The sequence below is a fragment of the Patagioenas fasciata genome, chromosome 18, assembly GCF_037038585.1.
Source record: "Patagioenas fasciata isolate bPatFas1 chromosome 18, bPatFas1.hap1, whole genome shotgun sequence".
Classification (NCBI taxonomy): Eukaryota; Metazoa; Chordata; class Aves; order Columbiformes; family Columbidae; genus Patagioenas; species Patagioenas fasciata.
In genome coordinates, this window is record NC_092537.1 from 4,631,199 (window position 1) to 4,647,084 (window position 15,886).

At 50.6% G+C, this 15,886-nt stretch overlaps 2 protein-coding genes across 4 annotated transcripts in view; both read right to left on the bottom strand.

Moving 5' to 3' along the window:
• The window catches only part of LLGL2 (LLGL scribble cell polarity complex component 2), a 34,428-nt gene extending 32,896 nt beyond the window's left edge, over positions 1–1,532 (bottom strand). The window contains exon 1 of one of the 2 annotated variants that reach the window (XM_071816279.1): positions 471–1,532. The gene's annotated coding sequence lies outside the window, so the exon portion shown is untranslated. Of the gene's footprint in view, positions 1–385; positions 404–470 lie in introns of those variants that run through there. The other variant, XM_071816280.1, reaches the window with a different exon arrangement.
• Positions 1,533–2,235: 703 nt separating this feature from the next.
• Positions 2,236–10,874, bottom strand: TSEN54 (tRNA splicing endonuclease subunit 54). 2 transcript variants are annotated; one of them, XM_065852238.2, is made up of 11 exons: positions 10,804–10,874; positions 10,532–10,690; positions 8,800–8,863; positions 8,572–8,655; positions 7,706–7,804; positions 7,353–7,405; positions 6,902–7,000; positions 5,150–5,784; positions 4,537–4,597; positions 3,714–3,830; positions 2,236–2,642 (listed from the first exon to the last, which is right to left on the bottom strand). In XM_065852238.2, exons 1-11 carry the CDS (start codon positions 10,830–10,832, stop codon positions 2,492–2,494), a joined length of 1,551 nt encoding a protein of 516 aa, XP_065708310.1. In that variant the 5' UTR covers positions 10,833–10,874; the 3' UTR covers positions 2,236–2,491. The 2 variants fall into 2 exon arrangements, with proteins under 2 accessions (XP_065708310.1, XP_065708311.1); XM_065852239.2 differs by lacking the exon at positions 6,902–7,000.
• Between the last annotated feature and the right edge of the window lie 5,012 nt (positions 10,875–15,886).

Consider the following 15,886-nt stretch of genomic DNA (forward strand, 5'->3'; position numbering starts at 1 on the left):
AATCAGAAAGCGGTGGCCATATGCCTGGCGCGGGCAGAGCGCGCCACAGCCCGCCCTGGCCGCGGGGCGGCGGGGACACCGAGCACCGGCCGTGTCAGGGCCCCTACTCCCGGCTCTGTTCGTCCGCCAGCCCCGCGAGGGGCAGGAACCAAGCCCAGGGAAGGTGCCAACCGGCCCTCGGTTGCAAAAAAAAAGAGATGGAAAGGCTTAATAGAAAGTTGAAGCCTTAGCTGGAAAGAGCCGCACGACCGCTGCTACCTTGCTACATAACAGTCTATATCCTATCGCAGGGAACAACTACTGATTCCTCGGCCAGCTATGTGGAGTGCAATGGTAGTACAAGGTCTGCCAACCTCTCTGCATCCACGCAAAAGCTTGAAATTACCTCTGACAAGGGGCCAGTAACAGTCGACGTTTCAGCCAACCTTCCAAAAGCAATGTTTTCCAATTAAAGTATTAATTTCTGTCACCTTCTTGCAACATCGAGCAGATCCTCATTGCAGGCCAAAATGAAGCAGTGGTATCAGTCTGCATCATAATCCCATCCTGGTAAAGGCACCGTCAGATGTTGTGGTGCTGAGCAAGGCAGCCACAGTTTCTCAATCCTCCCTGCAGTGGTTATTAAATTGTAATTGTTTCGTGCTGAATCAGGGAGTCTCTGCCCCAGCGAAACTCACTGGGTGGCTCTTGTAGAGTTCATCGATACAATTCCACCTTGGCATAAGCAGATGAGACAGAAAAATCAACATGAGTGAGTTTGATCTAATTCTGGGACAAACGCGAGCCCTGTGGGTCAAACTGGAGCTTTTCTGGCTGTGCCTGTTCTTAGAAACCCTCTTCCCACTGTCTTTAATCTGCAAAACAGTCTGGGAGAATGCTGAGGGAACACAATGGAGCTGTGAACAACTCCGGTGTTTGAAGAGGGTTATGGGAGCAAAAGCACTGCTGGGAGGAGGAGGAGGAAGGGGAGGACATGTGGGAGGAGCTGTCACCTTCCAGCATCTGATAGCAGGAGTGCGTGCATGGAACAGGAACAGGCACCGTGCTTGCAGCAGATTCTGGCCACCTTGGGCTATGATACCGCTGACCATGCAGGAGGAAGGTGACGAGGTGTCCTGTGTTGACAGGGATCACACACTGACGCAGGGACTCCTCCAGGCTCCGACTCATGCTGCCTGTTGGATCCAAATGGACAGGTGTAGGAGCAGGGTTGTGCAGCCGCAGGGCTGTACAGCCATGAGCAGGCATTCCCCAGCTGGTGTTACTGGGGTCCCAGTAGCCTCCTCAAGAGTGTCTTCCTCTGCGTAACTTATTAACATTTCTGGGGAAATTAAGAACCACATGGAGGAGCTCACACTGTTGAAATGGCTTTTTTTTATTGCTTAGCCTTCTCCCCATCTCCAAAAGTAATTCAAAAATTATCAAATAAAATGCATCTAAACCGGTTGCTATTACAGTTCTGAAGAACCTCGATATGAAACACAGCCGTGCTCAGCATGCTTCTATCCAGCAGACTTTCTGGCACCTGTCAGGAGCACTTTTGCACAGAGGCTAAAGCAAATTCGGTACCTGGATATCCTGGTGTAAAGCTCCCGCAGTAGGGCCTGGAAAGCAATGATGTCCTCAGCTTGGAGCACAACAGCCATAGGGCTGAAATGTTCATGAGGAATTTGTAGCTGCTTTCTTTACTCGGGGATCTCTCACTCGCAAAAGCAAAGACGAGGATCCACAGCCAGGAAAGAGGATATCAGGCTGAAACAGAGGATGCTGCAGTACAGCCCTGGTGAGACTATGAGATACAGTGTGCCAGTTACTGGTGGCCAGAGTTTAATAATACTATGTGGGCAAAACACATCTCAGCACAGCCACCAGAGCACGAGGCTGGGGTGCCACCTGCAATGCTCTGGGGGCTCTCTGTGACCTCCAACTGACAAAATAGCTTTCAAGGCACAGTTTCCTGTGGCTGTGTCTGTTTCAGATCAGAATCTGATCTGACAGTTGTTAGCATAGCTGAATGACAGAGGCTCAAGACATCACTGATCTGATCAGCTTATTCTGTCCCTGCTTGACCTCAGTGACTTTCCAACTGTTTGACTGGTGTAGCACAGTGGTTCCTAACATGTGACAAGAGGATCACCAGTAAAGTGTTTTCTAATGGTCCACAGGTCAGCCAAAGATGACAGGGAAAAGGCAGACTAGTGGTCCACGAGATGAGAAAGCTGGAGAAACAGTGACTTCAAGAACAAAGCAGCATGTATTCCAGTCCAGAAATGCCCAGCTAAGCCATACACATTTGTTTGCTGTAAATTTTGCTATTAATGCCTGAGTCGTCCAGTTGGGTGAAGTCTGTAACAGTGAACAAAGTGGTAAACTACCCAAGGTTCCAGTTATCACAGGCTCTATTTTCTGAAATATTTCATTAATCAAGAAAACAAATCCTGAGTAAAGCTCTTCCTCTTATCCCGTACCATTTCTGCAAGTGACAGTGACTTCAGTGATTAACATCAACTGGCAGCTTGAATTCCTTCAGCGAATAAAAGGCAATTTCTCCATAATCCACCAGCGCAAAGACCACCGGGACGTCCCCACTCTGATATGTAACCTGCTTCAAAGCCCGAAGGGATGGAATCTGCTCGTCAAAGCTGCAGAGAGAAAAATACTCTGTTGTTCTCAAAGCACGAAGTATATAGAGACAAAGCTGTCCTGGCCAACAATCACAACAGCTCACTTTGGTCTTAGTGACCCTGCCCACCCCTTTCAGCTGCAGCAGGAGGCTGCCAGCCCCGAGAGAGCACGCTGTGTGCAGGGAACTGGGAGCTGTCAAATCCCCTGCCAAAAACAAGGGCAACTGCATACAGCTCCACACTGTGCCTATTAGATGTAGCTCACACGGGTATTGGCAAAGTGTCAGCCCAGTGCAATCTTAATACCTTTGTGCTAGAAAGATCTTTGGGTTGCTGGGATCAACATCTGACTTGCTTTTCCCTCCTTTTAATTCTGCAGACCCTGTTTGCTCATAAATGAACATCTTTATGCATCAAGGATCATTCTGCTTGCTCATGACAGACTTCTGTAAACCTGCATTACCACCTTCCTTGCCCTGGCTACTACAGCTGCAGAGGGGAGGAAGGACAGTTGTAGAATATCAGAATTAGAAAGGGCAGAGATTGAACTTTGCATCTGCCTATGGAGTTGAAGTATCAGATTCTGGATCCAGCAAGAGAGGAGACACCTATCTTCTCTTCATACTGATATTAAAGCTACATTTGACAAAGATCAAAATACTAAGCCCATGGCCCTGAGCTGCAGCAAGCTCTGGGGAGGTACATCTCTGCAGAAATCCATAGGGATCTCCATTGGCTGAGGATTCAGGTACCGTACAGCGCTCTGGAAAACTGAGCTCTACATGAGTTTCACAGCGTTGCACAAATACAGCTGTGGCTTCTTACTCCTGACTCCAGTAATACTCAGAACATGAGCAGAAACCAGATGATCAAATAGTGTGAGCCACAGGGCTGGGGGAATTGTCAGCCACAGCCTCCAACAAAGGAGGAACTGAAAGAAAAAGAATTGTGGGCAGGACCACCCTCTCGGGAGGCACTCTGATGATCTGTAAAGCTCACAAGATGCTGGGTCATTTACAGATCATTAGGCCTTCATTTCCGCAACAGCAACTGGTGTGTTTCAGAACACAGCATAAGACCCCTGGATACCTCCGAACACACATCCTGACATATGGCTTCCCAGGGTTTGTCTTCTTAAACTTGGCCACAGCATCTGCTTGATACACATTGAAGTCTATCTTCAAGCCCCCTGGGTCCTCCTGCAGCCTACAGAAGAGAACACATCCGCATACGTATGTGATTAAAACATTGTAGGGTATAGATGCAGCAAAACCTCTTGAAACCAGGCCAGTCTGGGCCCTCTGAAAGGTGTCACTCCTCAAAGGACTGACCGTGCAACTGTTCTAATTACTCTCCAGATCTTTCCTGGAGTCAGACCAGAGCAAGCTCCCACCCCACATCTGCCAGGCTCCCCTCTCTGCAGACCCCCTTGCAAGAAGCACCACTAAGAGAAACAGGAGCAAAGCCCTGCGGGGACTGCACACAACCACCACACAGACTCTTTAAGGCAGGAGCTGAACCGAAAGTCCCCAAACCAAAGTTTTATAATCACTGCAGCAGGGATGGCAGCACATTCCAGGGTTGAGGCACAGGTGAAGCTAAATCAAACCTCTGGAGGAGATTTCCTGGCTTGGGTGCAGAGGGAACAGCAGGAAAAGAGAGCAACCCCTATGCTTTAATTGGCCTGCAATGCCCTAGCTCTGTTGCTGCAGGACCCGGTACTTCAGAGAAATGTCAGCCCCTTGCTACAGAAGCAAAGGGATCACAGAGCAGAGCTGGGTTCTCTCACCATCCTGCATACCAGGCAGCTCCCAAACTACTGCTGTGAGCATCTCACAGACCTCACAAGCAGGGACAGTCACAAGACATCCCCACTCTCTAACAGCTACGAGCTGGCTGGCTGGATACTAACCGGGAGGCTCCATCCAGGATGTGGGAGGGCTGCAGCACGCTGATCTGCTGGAGGAACGCAGCTGGAGGGAGAAGGAACAGGAAAAGATCAGACCAGCTATTTCTCTCCCAGGGCACTCCAAGCACTCCACTGCCACCCACGAGCCTTCCTCCTCCGACAATGGCTGGCAGCACCACAGTCACCAGTGGCTACTTCAAAAGACCTCAACTTCCTCGTCTCCTCCCAGCGCACAGCCCAAAACACCCTGCAACCACTTTGCGTCTTGCTGGTCCTGATTTTACACGCCTAACAGCCTAGCAGGAAGGACTGCAATACAGTAGGACACAGGGAATGGATTAGAAGACCTCCCAAGGCCTGGTTTATCCTGGCACTTGAGTGGGTTATTAGAAAGAGACGGAAAGGCAGAGGACAAGCTTTCTTCTCTCTCCCTATAACCACGACTGGGCTTCTCTATGCCTGCTTTGCCCATGCTTTCTAGTTAGATTCCCCTTCTCAAGGTACTGCCCCTAAACTGATTATCACTTTCTCCATGTCATCCTTTTGCTCTTGCATATCATATGTGTCACAGAGCTGAGGGAGAATGGGGTCCCTGTCAAGTTCCCAGAGCCACTACCTGATGAGGTAGCTTCATCTGGCCGCAAAAGCGGAGTGACAGCTTGTTCCCAGAGATGCGGCGGTCGTTTCCAAACCCTCTGCTGGCTCCTCTGCTTCAAAAGGGCTTTGTACTCCTGCCAGTTGGAGCAGCACCTCACCTCCCGGTCAGCATTGACACTGCTCTTGTACCTGCTCTCCCTCTCTCGCTGCTCCCTTTCCTTCCGCGACAGCTTCTCCTGTTTCTGATTGATGCGTGCGCACCAGCAAGCTGCATCAACCTCCCTCCCTGGTACGTTCTCTGGCAGGACCCTGTCATCAGGTGAGGGGAGATGTGTGCACGGCTGGTCTGGGGCCACGTTTGGGAAGATGATGCTGGTAAAATCCCAGTGGGGTGCACAGGTGCCAGTGCTGCTCCCCTTGTGGTCTCCAGCCTGGCTCCTACAGGGGCTCAAGGTGTCCTTTTGTCCTGTATCAAGAGGAGCTGGGTTTGACTCCCTCTCTCCACTGCCAGCATCTGATTCCTTCGGCTGCTCTGACAAGGGCTGTTCATTGATGGGAAGGCAGCTGGAGTCTCCACAGTCATCTTCAGCTTTTTTTGAGGTCCCTTCAGCTTCTGCAAAGTCCTCAGATACCTTATGTTTCTTCTCATGTGACCTAAAGACAGAAGCAGCAGCATAAAATACAGGGAGAGTGTGTGGTGAAGTTTTATTCCCTTTGAATCCTGCCTCCTCCCTGCTAGCAGGAAGAATACAGTCTGCCAAGCCTGAAGGACAGATGGCAAAGGTGGCAGAAACCCCCAGACAGGTGTGTAAATCCTTGAAAACAACCTCTTGGTTGGAAGGAGGGTGTTTGCTTGTGTGATAAAATGAGAAGGGAGAAAAGCAGGCCAAAAACCAAGCAGTGGATGCCAAAGGCAAAATAAATTCCTGAGCAGTATTGCATGAGGTTTGACTTCAACACCCAGGAGAATCCCAGCCATGATTTGTACAGACACACGTTCCCAACCTGCCACACAGCCTCCACATGCCCCGTACATACACTGACCCAAACACCTTCACGTAAACATGATGGACTTCAGCCAAACCAGCGTAGGCCTGGCAGAAACCTTCCTCTTACTGGTATGAGATTCAGTGCCTGGTGCCAGAGAAGATGGGGCAGTTCTTAAACCAACAGTTTTGTCTCCCAGTTCCTAAAATGTCATAACTTCTCAGGCACTGATTTGCTTGTTAACAGGAAAGGACTTGCAGACCAGTCTCATCCTCCCTGTTTCTTAGAGGATGATGCCACCTACTGGAAGCTGTCATAATTATTAGCAAAATTATTAATTATGTCAGCCTGTGTTTGCATTTTGGCAACTTCTAGAGGCCTTGTGCAACTCTGCTCTCTGCTGTACAGTCCTAGCATGCAAGCTGCATTGAGGGAGTGAACAAGGGGAAGATGGGCACTGCAGTGTCTGTGATCCCTCTGAAAGAGAGCAAGAGGAGACATCTGCCATGTGTTCCTTCTGCACTGGTCTCTCCACCCTTCTGTTATAGCACCTTGCCACTACAGTTGGGAAGCTCAGAGGCACTTTGTCCCTATTAGTCCTGCAGGAAGTACAGATGTGACAAAAGGCCACGCTGCAAAGTTCAGGAAAAGCATCGCACTGCTTGGGGACAGCTAAGACTAGCTGTGCCAGACAGGCCACCCACAGTACAAAGGGCCGAGGATGGTGTTCCCAAGCCGTGGAACCCGGGAGAAGATGGCAAAAGGCTTTGGGCCACATCCTTACTGGGGGCTGGAACTCCTCCTCCTTTTGCAACAGTGTTTCCCAGAACTCTTGCAGTAACTTTCCAGGTTCAGTTGCCTCTCATAGGGAGACGGGACAGTGCTGTAAGGAGACATCAACAGAGAGGCTGAGAGCAGAGCGGGGCAGTGGAACGACCCTTCTGCTCAGCCCCCAGAATACGGCAACAAAAACCTTTTCTTCCAGGCACAGAAAATCCACAAGCAGGACCAGGATGGTCCCCAGTTCATGCCCCATTTGATGTTCCCAATCACCTCCTCAAGAACAAGGAGCAAGGAAAAGCAGAGTGCCACTTTTAGCCTTTTATCCTCCCAAGAGACGGAATGCACGGTCTAAGTCCTCTTCTCTGCCATTCCACTAGGGCCATGCAGTGGGCACAGAGCTGCTCAGGGTCTTCAGAAAGGAGAAAGCAGCATGGAAAGGAAAAGCTGGTTACCTGGGGTCGAATCTCAGTACAATATAACCCAGTTGCTTCAAGTGGCTGAACACCTTGGAGCAAAGGAAAGCAAGAGCGTTAAATGACTGCCTTAAAAGCAAACAATCTACTTCCGTTCCACAACAACTGAGTGAATACAGTGTGGCACTGGCGGAGGAGAAAATGCCAGGCTTAGGACCCAAAGCAAAGGTGGGGAAATAGGAAATGATCATCTGGAAGGAGGTGAATGGGAAAAACTGAGAATGTCACCCCTTCCCACTCTAAGCATCCTGATCTGCTCTCTGCCACTGGGAGAGGTCGTGTGGCAGGGGCTGGGGTCTCTCCCTTCATCCTCCCCACAGCACCCAACACACCTGGTAATGTGGCAGGCTCACCGCCTCCTGGGAGAGCAGGATCTCGTAGGCTTCCTGGACTGACAAGGGCAGATCTCTGTAGAAGAGCTGGACATAGCCCTGCAGGGCAAAAGCTTGGTGTTTAGACAATCACAGGGAACAAATCTCACACCAGCTTCTTCCCACTGGTCCTGACAGCTGGACTCAGCACCCTTCTTGACATGATAACCATGTCTCCCCATGTGCCACTTGGATTAGTTACGGCCCCTCTCCCATGCCCAGTTCCCCCATGCCCTGGCTTTAGCAGCCAGGTAAGAAGTTCCCACCCTCAGCTGTCAGCTCCCGTTCCAGTAAATTTTCCTGAATGGTGGAAGTTCAACTTCCTAAACCTACAGTTTTTAGTAAAGAAGTAATTTCATATATGAATGTGTGTTTCATCACCCCCAGAGCAAGAAAGTAGACAGAGATCTCAAGAGAAAACTTCATAACATGCTCCTCATGCTTCTCTCATTCTGATAAGAGAGCTGACTTATTAGCTGTACTAACAGAAATTTGCATCACCTAAAACTCTCCTAGCTTCTATTGTCATATTTGATGTAAGAGTGGGTTAAATGCGACACCAGCTGGATAAACTGGCTGCCGATCCAACTAACATGTGGCGTCAGGGACACAGAGGCTGCTTTGAAGTACAACATATGAACCCATGGCCTGGAGACAAACAGCTCCACCAGCAAACAGGCTAAAAGAGGCAATTCCTTGAGAACCAGGTGTATATCAGCTGCTCAACCTACACAAGTCAAGTGATTTCAGTCCAAAGCCGCTGCAGTCCCTCCAATCATTCAGGAAGGACCCAATGCCCCCATCCCCGGCGCAAATATCCTACTTACACACTCCAGCAGGTACAGAGCCTCCTCGGGCAGCAGGCACTGTTTGCCACGCTCTGAGAACCCCATGGTGTGCCAGAACTTCCCCTGGAACAGAAGCACAAGTCCGTGAGGGGCTCTGGCTGTTCCCTGCTGACAACCAGGCTCTCTCCCCTTCCAAGCAGCAAATTAAGGAATCTGCAATGGCCAGCGGGAGATGATGACACCGAGTACGCTCTGCAGCAGACTCACCGCAGGGGACTGCAGCTCCACAATGCCCTGTGCTGGCTTCCACTCAGCTTTCACCAGATTCCTCCTGAGGAGGTTAAAGATTAGTTTGTTATTACAAGCACATCCTACAATCAACTCCCACTGTAGCAACACAACAAGCTCAAGAAGGTGTCAAAAGGCAGCAAACTTCCGTGTGGCATTTTTACAGGGTAAACCTTTGGAAAGACGTTATCCTCTGGATCTATCAGTACCAGCTGAAGATTTTATAATCAGAAACTAGTTAAGAGTGTCTTCAGTCAGCACTGCAGATGTCTGCCCATAAGCTACAGCAACCTGCTGGAGATGCACAGCCTAAGCTGTGATATATCGCGCCAGGACACTCCCAAATTACCATATCCCACCCACAGGGACTCAGAAAAAAAATTAACAGCTGAGAGGTGGAGGGTGTCTTTGTAAGAATGCAAACACGCATTTTTAGCAGGTGGCTCCAGGAAACAGAAAGTAAGGCCTGCAGGGTCCACCATGGACTTGCTCTGCATCTTTAGTCAGCACCGTAATTTCCCCATCTGAAAGGAAACCTAAACCTGCCCAGTTGCCCTCCCAGCCTGAGGGTCTCCACTGCTGCCCCAGACATGCATTTAAGGATGGACTTGAACAAACCCAGCTGTGGTAACAGTGGGAGATAACTGCCCACTCTGTCTGTCTGCTGGAGGTCACTGTTCTCTCTCTAAAGTCCCCAGTGGTGTGATTTTATGTGAACAGTTTCCGCTGCTACTCTTCACTGCAGACAGAGAAACAGTTACCAGAAAACCGCACACCAAAGAGGGAAAGTTTGTGCCGGGAGGCAGCGTGTGAAAATCTCCCAAGAAACTATAAACTCCAGAGACTGGTAGCACTGTTGAAACCACCAAAACTGATAAGCCAGGGTCACTGAGAGTCAGCTGAGCCTGCACAAGGCCACACGTGAGCATCAACAAGGGGCTGTGTAACCTGGACCATGCCCAAGAAAACAGGCTACAGGTTTACACACACACCTGAGAAAATAATGGCTTTTTAAAGGACTTTCTGAACACTCACCCTGGAGCCACTAGTGTGACACTCTGCTCCCTGGGAACAGCAGGTGAGCTGCAGTCCAACCTGGGAGCTGTGAGCAGATGAATTGAGGGGACAGGAAGGAAATGGGCTGTGCTAACACCCACCTGCTACTGCCACCATGGTTCTACTCATGGTAACACCCAAACATCTCCCTTATGAGGAAAGGCTGAGGGAGCTGGGGCTCTGGAGCTTGGAGGAGACTGAGGGGTGGCCTCATTAATGGTTATAAATATGTAAAGAGTGAGTATCACAGGATGGAGCCAGGCTCTTCTTGGTGACAACCAATGGTAGTACAAGGGGTAATGGGTACAAACTGGAACTCAGGAGGTTCCACTTAAATATGAGAAGAAACTTCTTCATGGTGAGGGTGGCAGAGCCTGGCCCAGGCTGCCCAGGGAGGTTGTGGAGTCTCCTTCTGTGCAGACATTCAAACCCGCCTGGACACCTTCCTGTGGAACCTCAGCTGGGTGTTCCTGCTCCAGCAGAGAGACTGCACTGGATGGGTTTTTGAGGTCCCTTCCAATCCCTGACATTCTGGGATTCTGTGAGAACCCCCGCAGCTCTGCTCTGCCCCTCGACACGATCCCTCCCAGGGAAAAAGGAATTTACAGGCCCCTGCTCGGGGGCTCAGCTCAGCCCTGCGAGCCCCGGCACTTACGACGGCTCCACAGGCTCCTCGGAGAGGAGCTGCCACTGCTCCTCCCGGCACCGGCGCAGCTTCTCCGCCTGCTCGGCCGACCCGTCGGGGATGAAATCCTTCTGGCCGTGGGGACGCCGAGGGGCCCTGCGGGCAGGGGCCTCCAGCAGCTCCGCCGCGCTACGGGGCGAGAAGGGGCGCACAGTGACGGGAGAGCAGCAGCCGCACAGCCCGGGCACCGACCCCATGTGCCGGGCAACCCCTCCGCAGCCTCCCCACCCGAACCGCCCTACCTGGGGCTGCGCGACCCGCCGGGCTCCATGGGCGCGTCGCGGAAGTCGCTTCCTTCCGCCGCCGGGCCCGGGCGCCGGCACAGAGAGGCGGGCGCTAGCGCGCCCCCTGGGGGCTTGGAGGACTGCGAGCGGCGGGGACCGAGCAACGGGGACCGGAGCGGCCCGGGGCTGGCAAGGGAGTGTGTGCTGGGAGCGAGACGGCGGCCAGGCGTGCACCGGGGCCGTGCATGGAGCTGTGCACTGCAGCCATGCACCAGGGCTGTGCACTGAGGGGTGCACTGCAGTGATGTAATGGGGCCATGCATTGACTTGTGCCCTGCAGCCATGCAGCGGAGCTGTGCGTTGAGCCCTGTACTGCGGCGTGCACCAGGGCCGTGCATTGAGCCGTGCACTGCAGTGACGTACCGGGGCCATGCATTGAGCTGTGCACTGCAGTGACGTACCGGGGCCATGCATTGAGCTGTGCACTGCAGTGACGTACCGGGGCTGTGCATTGAGCTGTGCACTGCAGTGACGTACTGGGACCATGCGTTGAGCTGTGCACTGCAGCCATGCACCGGCGCCGTGCTTTGAGCCGTGCACCAAGGCCATGCACTGTGACCATGCACTGGGGACGTGCACTAGAGCTTGCCCCAGGTCTGTGTCTCAGGGCCATCAGGGTGAGCTGGCCTTGGCTGCTCCCAGCTGCCCACCCAGCCGCTCTCACTCCTCCTTCTCATAAGAACTGGGGAGAAAGTAAAGTGAAACAGCTCATGGGTTGAGATAAAGACAGATCACTCACCAGCTACTGTCACAGATCAAACAGACTCAACGCAGCAAAACTTAATTTACTGTCAATTAATATTAGTCCCAGGCATTGATATCTCTGCTAGCAAGGACTCCTCCAGAGGCTTCTGGGGAACACCTGCAGCACCTCTTCATCCCTTCTTCCCTCACCACACTTGGTGGCTTGCAGTGCTACTTCTCACACTTTTTCTCCTCTCCAGTGCCTCATTGCATTTTACCATGTCTTAAATACATTTCCGCAAAAGCACCACCAGCATCACTGATGGGATCAGCTGTGCCATGTGTTGGGGCTGTTGGAGCCATCTGGAGCCCACCAGAACCACCTGGAAGTGGCTGCATCCAGCACAGGGCAGCCCCATCCTCTCCTCACAGAGCCCCCCGCAGCCCCCAGGGCGGGCGCTGTGCACGCTCAGGCACATCGGGCCGTGCAGAGCACGCAGTGCTTGGGCTGTGCAGAGCATGCAGTGCTCCGGCCGGGCTGGAAAACACTAAATCTCCTTGCACCATGGTCTCGTGTCTCTGCTGACACTGCTGGATTTGCTGCCTGGGGGAGGCATGAACGGACCTGACAGGGAAATGCACCAAAAGTTCAAGTTTCACCTCGAGCCCGTCTCTTGTTGCTGTGGGATAGCTTTCAGGAGTCACTCAAGGAGGAAAAATACAGCTTTACCCCTACCCAAGTCCCCGGTTCCCACCGCGGTTTCCCAATAATAGTCCTTTGACAAGATGCCAGCATAGGCAGATGAATGAAAAAAACATTCCCCTCCGTTTTCCACTGAATGGTTTAATTTTCACTTCCTGCCTGATTATTTCCTCCTTCTAAATTGAGCCTCCATCCTGCAAGGGGGTCAAGCGATTTTGGGCAGCAGTGCCTCTCCACAGCATGCAAGGGGACGAGGACTCGCGAGCGGCACAAAGGGCAGTGGGCTGTGCAGTTGCAGCACTTTTTCTCCCCAATTTCAACAAAATATGTATTTTGGAGACTACTCAGGCAGCCTGATTTTAACATAATCCCAGGACACCACATCTTGTGCTTTCAACTTCTGGCCTGTCACCCTTTTGTTTAACTCAATCTCTCCTTAAAATAGACGTGTTTAAATTGTTCTGGGAAAGGCTCTGATCCAGAACTTGCTTTTGTCACCCACTGTGATTGCAAGACCCAGAAACGTCAAGACTAATCTCAGTTCACGTCTTTTCAATCCTGCGATTTTAGCTGTCACAGAGGTGTGGGGGGGTCCTGCTCCTCACAGGGGCACCAGCAGAGCCTTGTCCCTGGTGGAACTCACACTTCTCTCCAGCTGAAGCCTCTTAATCAGCCCTGATGAACTGAGTCTCATCAGCTGGCTGTGGGTGGTCCTGCGAGGCTACACTTTCTTTTCCTCCACTTACAAATAGAGGGTGGGGTGAGTTTGTTCTTTCTTTTTAGATATTTTTTAAGTTTATGTTAGGATGTTTTAATGTTAGGTTTTTGTTTAGCTGCCTTGGGGCCTTTATTATGCTGCTCATGGTGATGTTGGTGAGGTCTTTCCTTAAATTTGGGGTCTTTTTTTCCCTTTGCTCTGAGTGGGACTGTGGTGCATCTCCAGCAGAGCAGCTGTGTGTGGCAAGAAACCTAAAAAGCAGTTGATGGGGACTGTCCTGGGCTCTCTGCAGTGAGTCTTTGTGGCAGGGCTGTGAGAAGATAGACAGATGTAAGGTGTTCCTCTTGGAGCTCAAGCAATGGTCATCAAGCAGAGCGGTGGCAGAACGTGGTTTTATAAGTGAATGATCTGCTCAGGGGCTCCTGTGAGCTGGAATAAGGGTGGATGTGGGACTGTGAGCCAGGAGGCTGCCAGGGAAGAAGAGTACAAGTGTGTGGCAATGGATAGAAGAGCAGGATCCAGCCCTTGTCATCTGTGTGGCATGAGCAGCCATGGAGGAAACTGATGGTGGAGGCCACGGCTGCTCCTGGCTCTCCTGTGGGATGCTGCCCTCATCCCAAGGGAAAACAGGACCGATGTGACTGCAGAAACAACACTTCATGCACTAGTGCTGTGCACCAGGACCATGGGCTCTCAGCAGGTAAGCGTGGTGGTTTTGTTCACTTCTTTCTTCTTTCTTTTTTTTTTCTTTCCTTTTTTCTCCTGGAGATGGAAGAGTATTGGCAAAGTGTAAAAAGATACTCAGGACTGAAAATGTGGGCTGGCTGCCTCTTCTAATGGGGCATCCTGTTCCCAGCTCGACCTTCTGCTGCTGATCCTGGTGCTCCAAAGGGGAGCAGAGCAAGGGGACAAGTTTGAGCCCCTTCAGTCTTTTTCTGTTGCATCCAAGTCGCGTTTTTGCAGTCCCTGTAACCATAAGATCCTTGTGGTTAACTCCTGGATTAACTTGGTGTAAATTGGCTCACAATGTTTTTTGAGAATATAAGAGAAAGTGTGGCCTTGGGATTGTTTTTCTAGTTTCTTGTAGTGTGCAAGGCACAGCCAGGTGGGAATCGCATGCTCTGTGCCTGAGCTAAGCAGCTCTGCCAGGTACGGCTACCTGCTTTAATGCCTGTGTTAACAGCTCCTGCAGTTCCTGGCATGGTGTTTGGAAATGTTTTAGTAACTCTGCAGAAACCAGCTGTGCCACAGCTGTTTGTGGTTCTGGCTTTATCTATTTGCCAACAAATGGTACCACTTGGAAAACAACGTCTGAGAGGAGTAACATGGCGCATCTGCTTTGACTTTGTTGCAACCCGTGAAGCACGTTCTGATTTCAAGAGCTTTTGTGTGTGGATGCTCTGTGTGATTTGGGATAGAAAAGGATGTTACAAACTACCTAAAACTGGCAAGTGCTTAAATTCTTGTGTGTGTTGCAATACGTGTGAAGCTCTGACAATTACTTCTGAGCTCTGCTCATATCATCACAGTGCAACAGCCCTGTTATCACAGGCTAGCAGTAGTTCAGCATACAATTGCAGTATTATTATACTTGAGGTATTTTCCACTAGAATATAATTAACTCTGAGCTTCTTGAGTATCATATAAGCAACTTCTTACAGCAGAGCATAAGAAAGGAACATCTGGTGATTAATTTCAACAAGGTTTGGCAGACCTTAAATTTGCACTAAAGTGCCTGGTGTTGGATGAAAAGCAGATAATGGTGTCAGGTGTTAGAGCTTGTCTGGGAGGTGTGGGACCCATCTGGTTTTTAGCCTCACCTGGGAGTTTTTGGCAGCTTCCTTGCTGCTGTAGGATGCCTGTGATGCCTGTGATCCTGCAGTGTGTTACAGCTGGGAGTTTGGGCAGGGGGTTAGAAAGAGACTTTTGCTCAAAAAAGATTATTGATGAAAGTTTCTGGGCTGAAACTTTGTCACTTGTCAGGGCTGGGATTGGGAGGTGTAAGGCCAAGGTTTTCAAGAAAAAACAAACTGTCCTTGGAACCAGGATTTTGGGGATTAAACAGTTAATCCTTCTTCATAACCAGTGTGTGTATGTGCTGTGGTTCATTGGCATCTGCTGCTTTCTGATGACTGGGAAATGGAGAAGCTTAAATTTTGCATTTTTTCTTCCAATGAGTTTGTTGTAGAAATCGCCGTGGTGTGACCATCTGCAAACTACAGCTTGGTTCCTGGGATCTGCTCGGCAGCAGGAAAACCGATATGGTATCGCAATGCAGGCTTGTGGTACGTAATGAGCTAGCTAAGCCCCCAAGTAATGATCTGAATCCAGGCTTTCAGTTGCCACTATGTGAATTTCTGGAGCTGCTGTCTGTTAGTCATATATGGATTTATTTGAGATCATTTACTGGAACCTGCACATTGTTAATTACATGTGAAAAGCCAAGAAAACACAAACTAAATCCAGCAAGAATGATTGAAGTAGCCAGGAGTCTTTCTTACCTCAATGATGCACTGCTTTAGGCTGAGAGAAATGCTGGATTATTTCCGTCTGGAGAGAACGGCTGAAGCGTTTCTCATTTCCCGATTTGCTTTGGCATCCTGCTCGCGGTTCACTTGAGCGGATTGAAGGTTTGTGCTGCAATGCCTGGCTTGAGGTAAAGGAGCCCCGCTATTTAGAGTTCAAGGCTATAGATTATGGAACTTGAGCAAGTAGCATAACTTCTCCTGCAATGTGTTTGCACTCACTGGGTTCTTTGAAGCATCTTTCCTGGGTTTTGGTCTGGAGAAGTGCTCAGAGACCTGAGCTTTTTGCTGGGCTTCTCATGAAAGGAGGTGGCTGGTAGGGACATGGTTTGGGTCAGAGACAAGTGACTGAGTCAGGACTCCCAGAGTGTCTTTGGCTTGTGCTGGGGGTTGGAAAGGAGGAAACACAGT

Excerpts from the sequence above, each read along its gene's own strand:
- TSEN54 (XM_065852238.2), bottom strand. The coding sequence starts at position 10,832 with ATGGAGCCCGGCGGGTCGCGCAGCCCCAG. Across the intron at positions 10,691-10,803 it reads GGCGGGTCGCGCAGCCCCAG|CGCGGCGGAGCTGCTGGAGG; the intron begins GTAGGGCGGTTC and ends CTCGCCCCGTAG. Across the intron at positions 7,805-8,571 it reads CTCTGTACCTGCTGGAGTGT|GGCTATGTCCAGCTCTTCTA; the intron begins GTAAGTAGGATA and ends TTTGCCCTGCAG.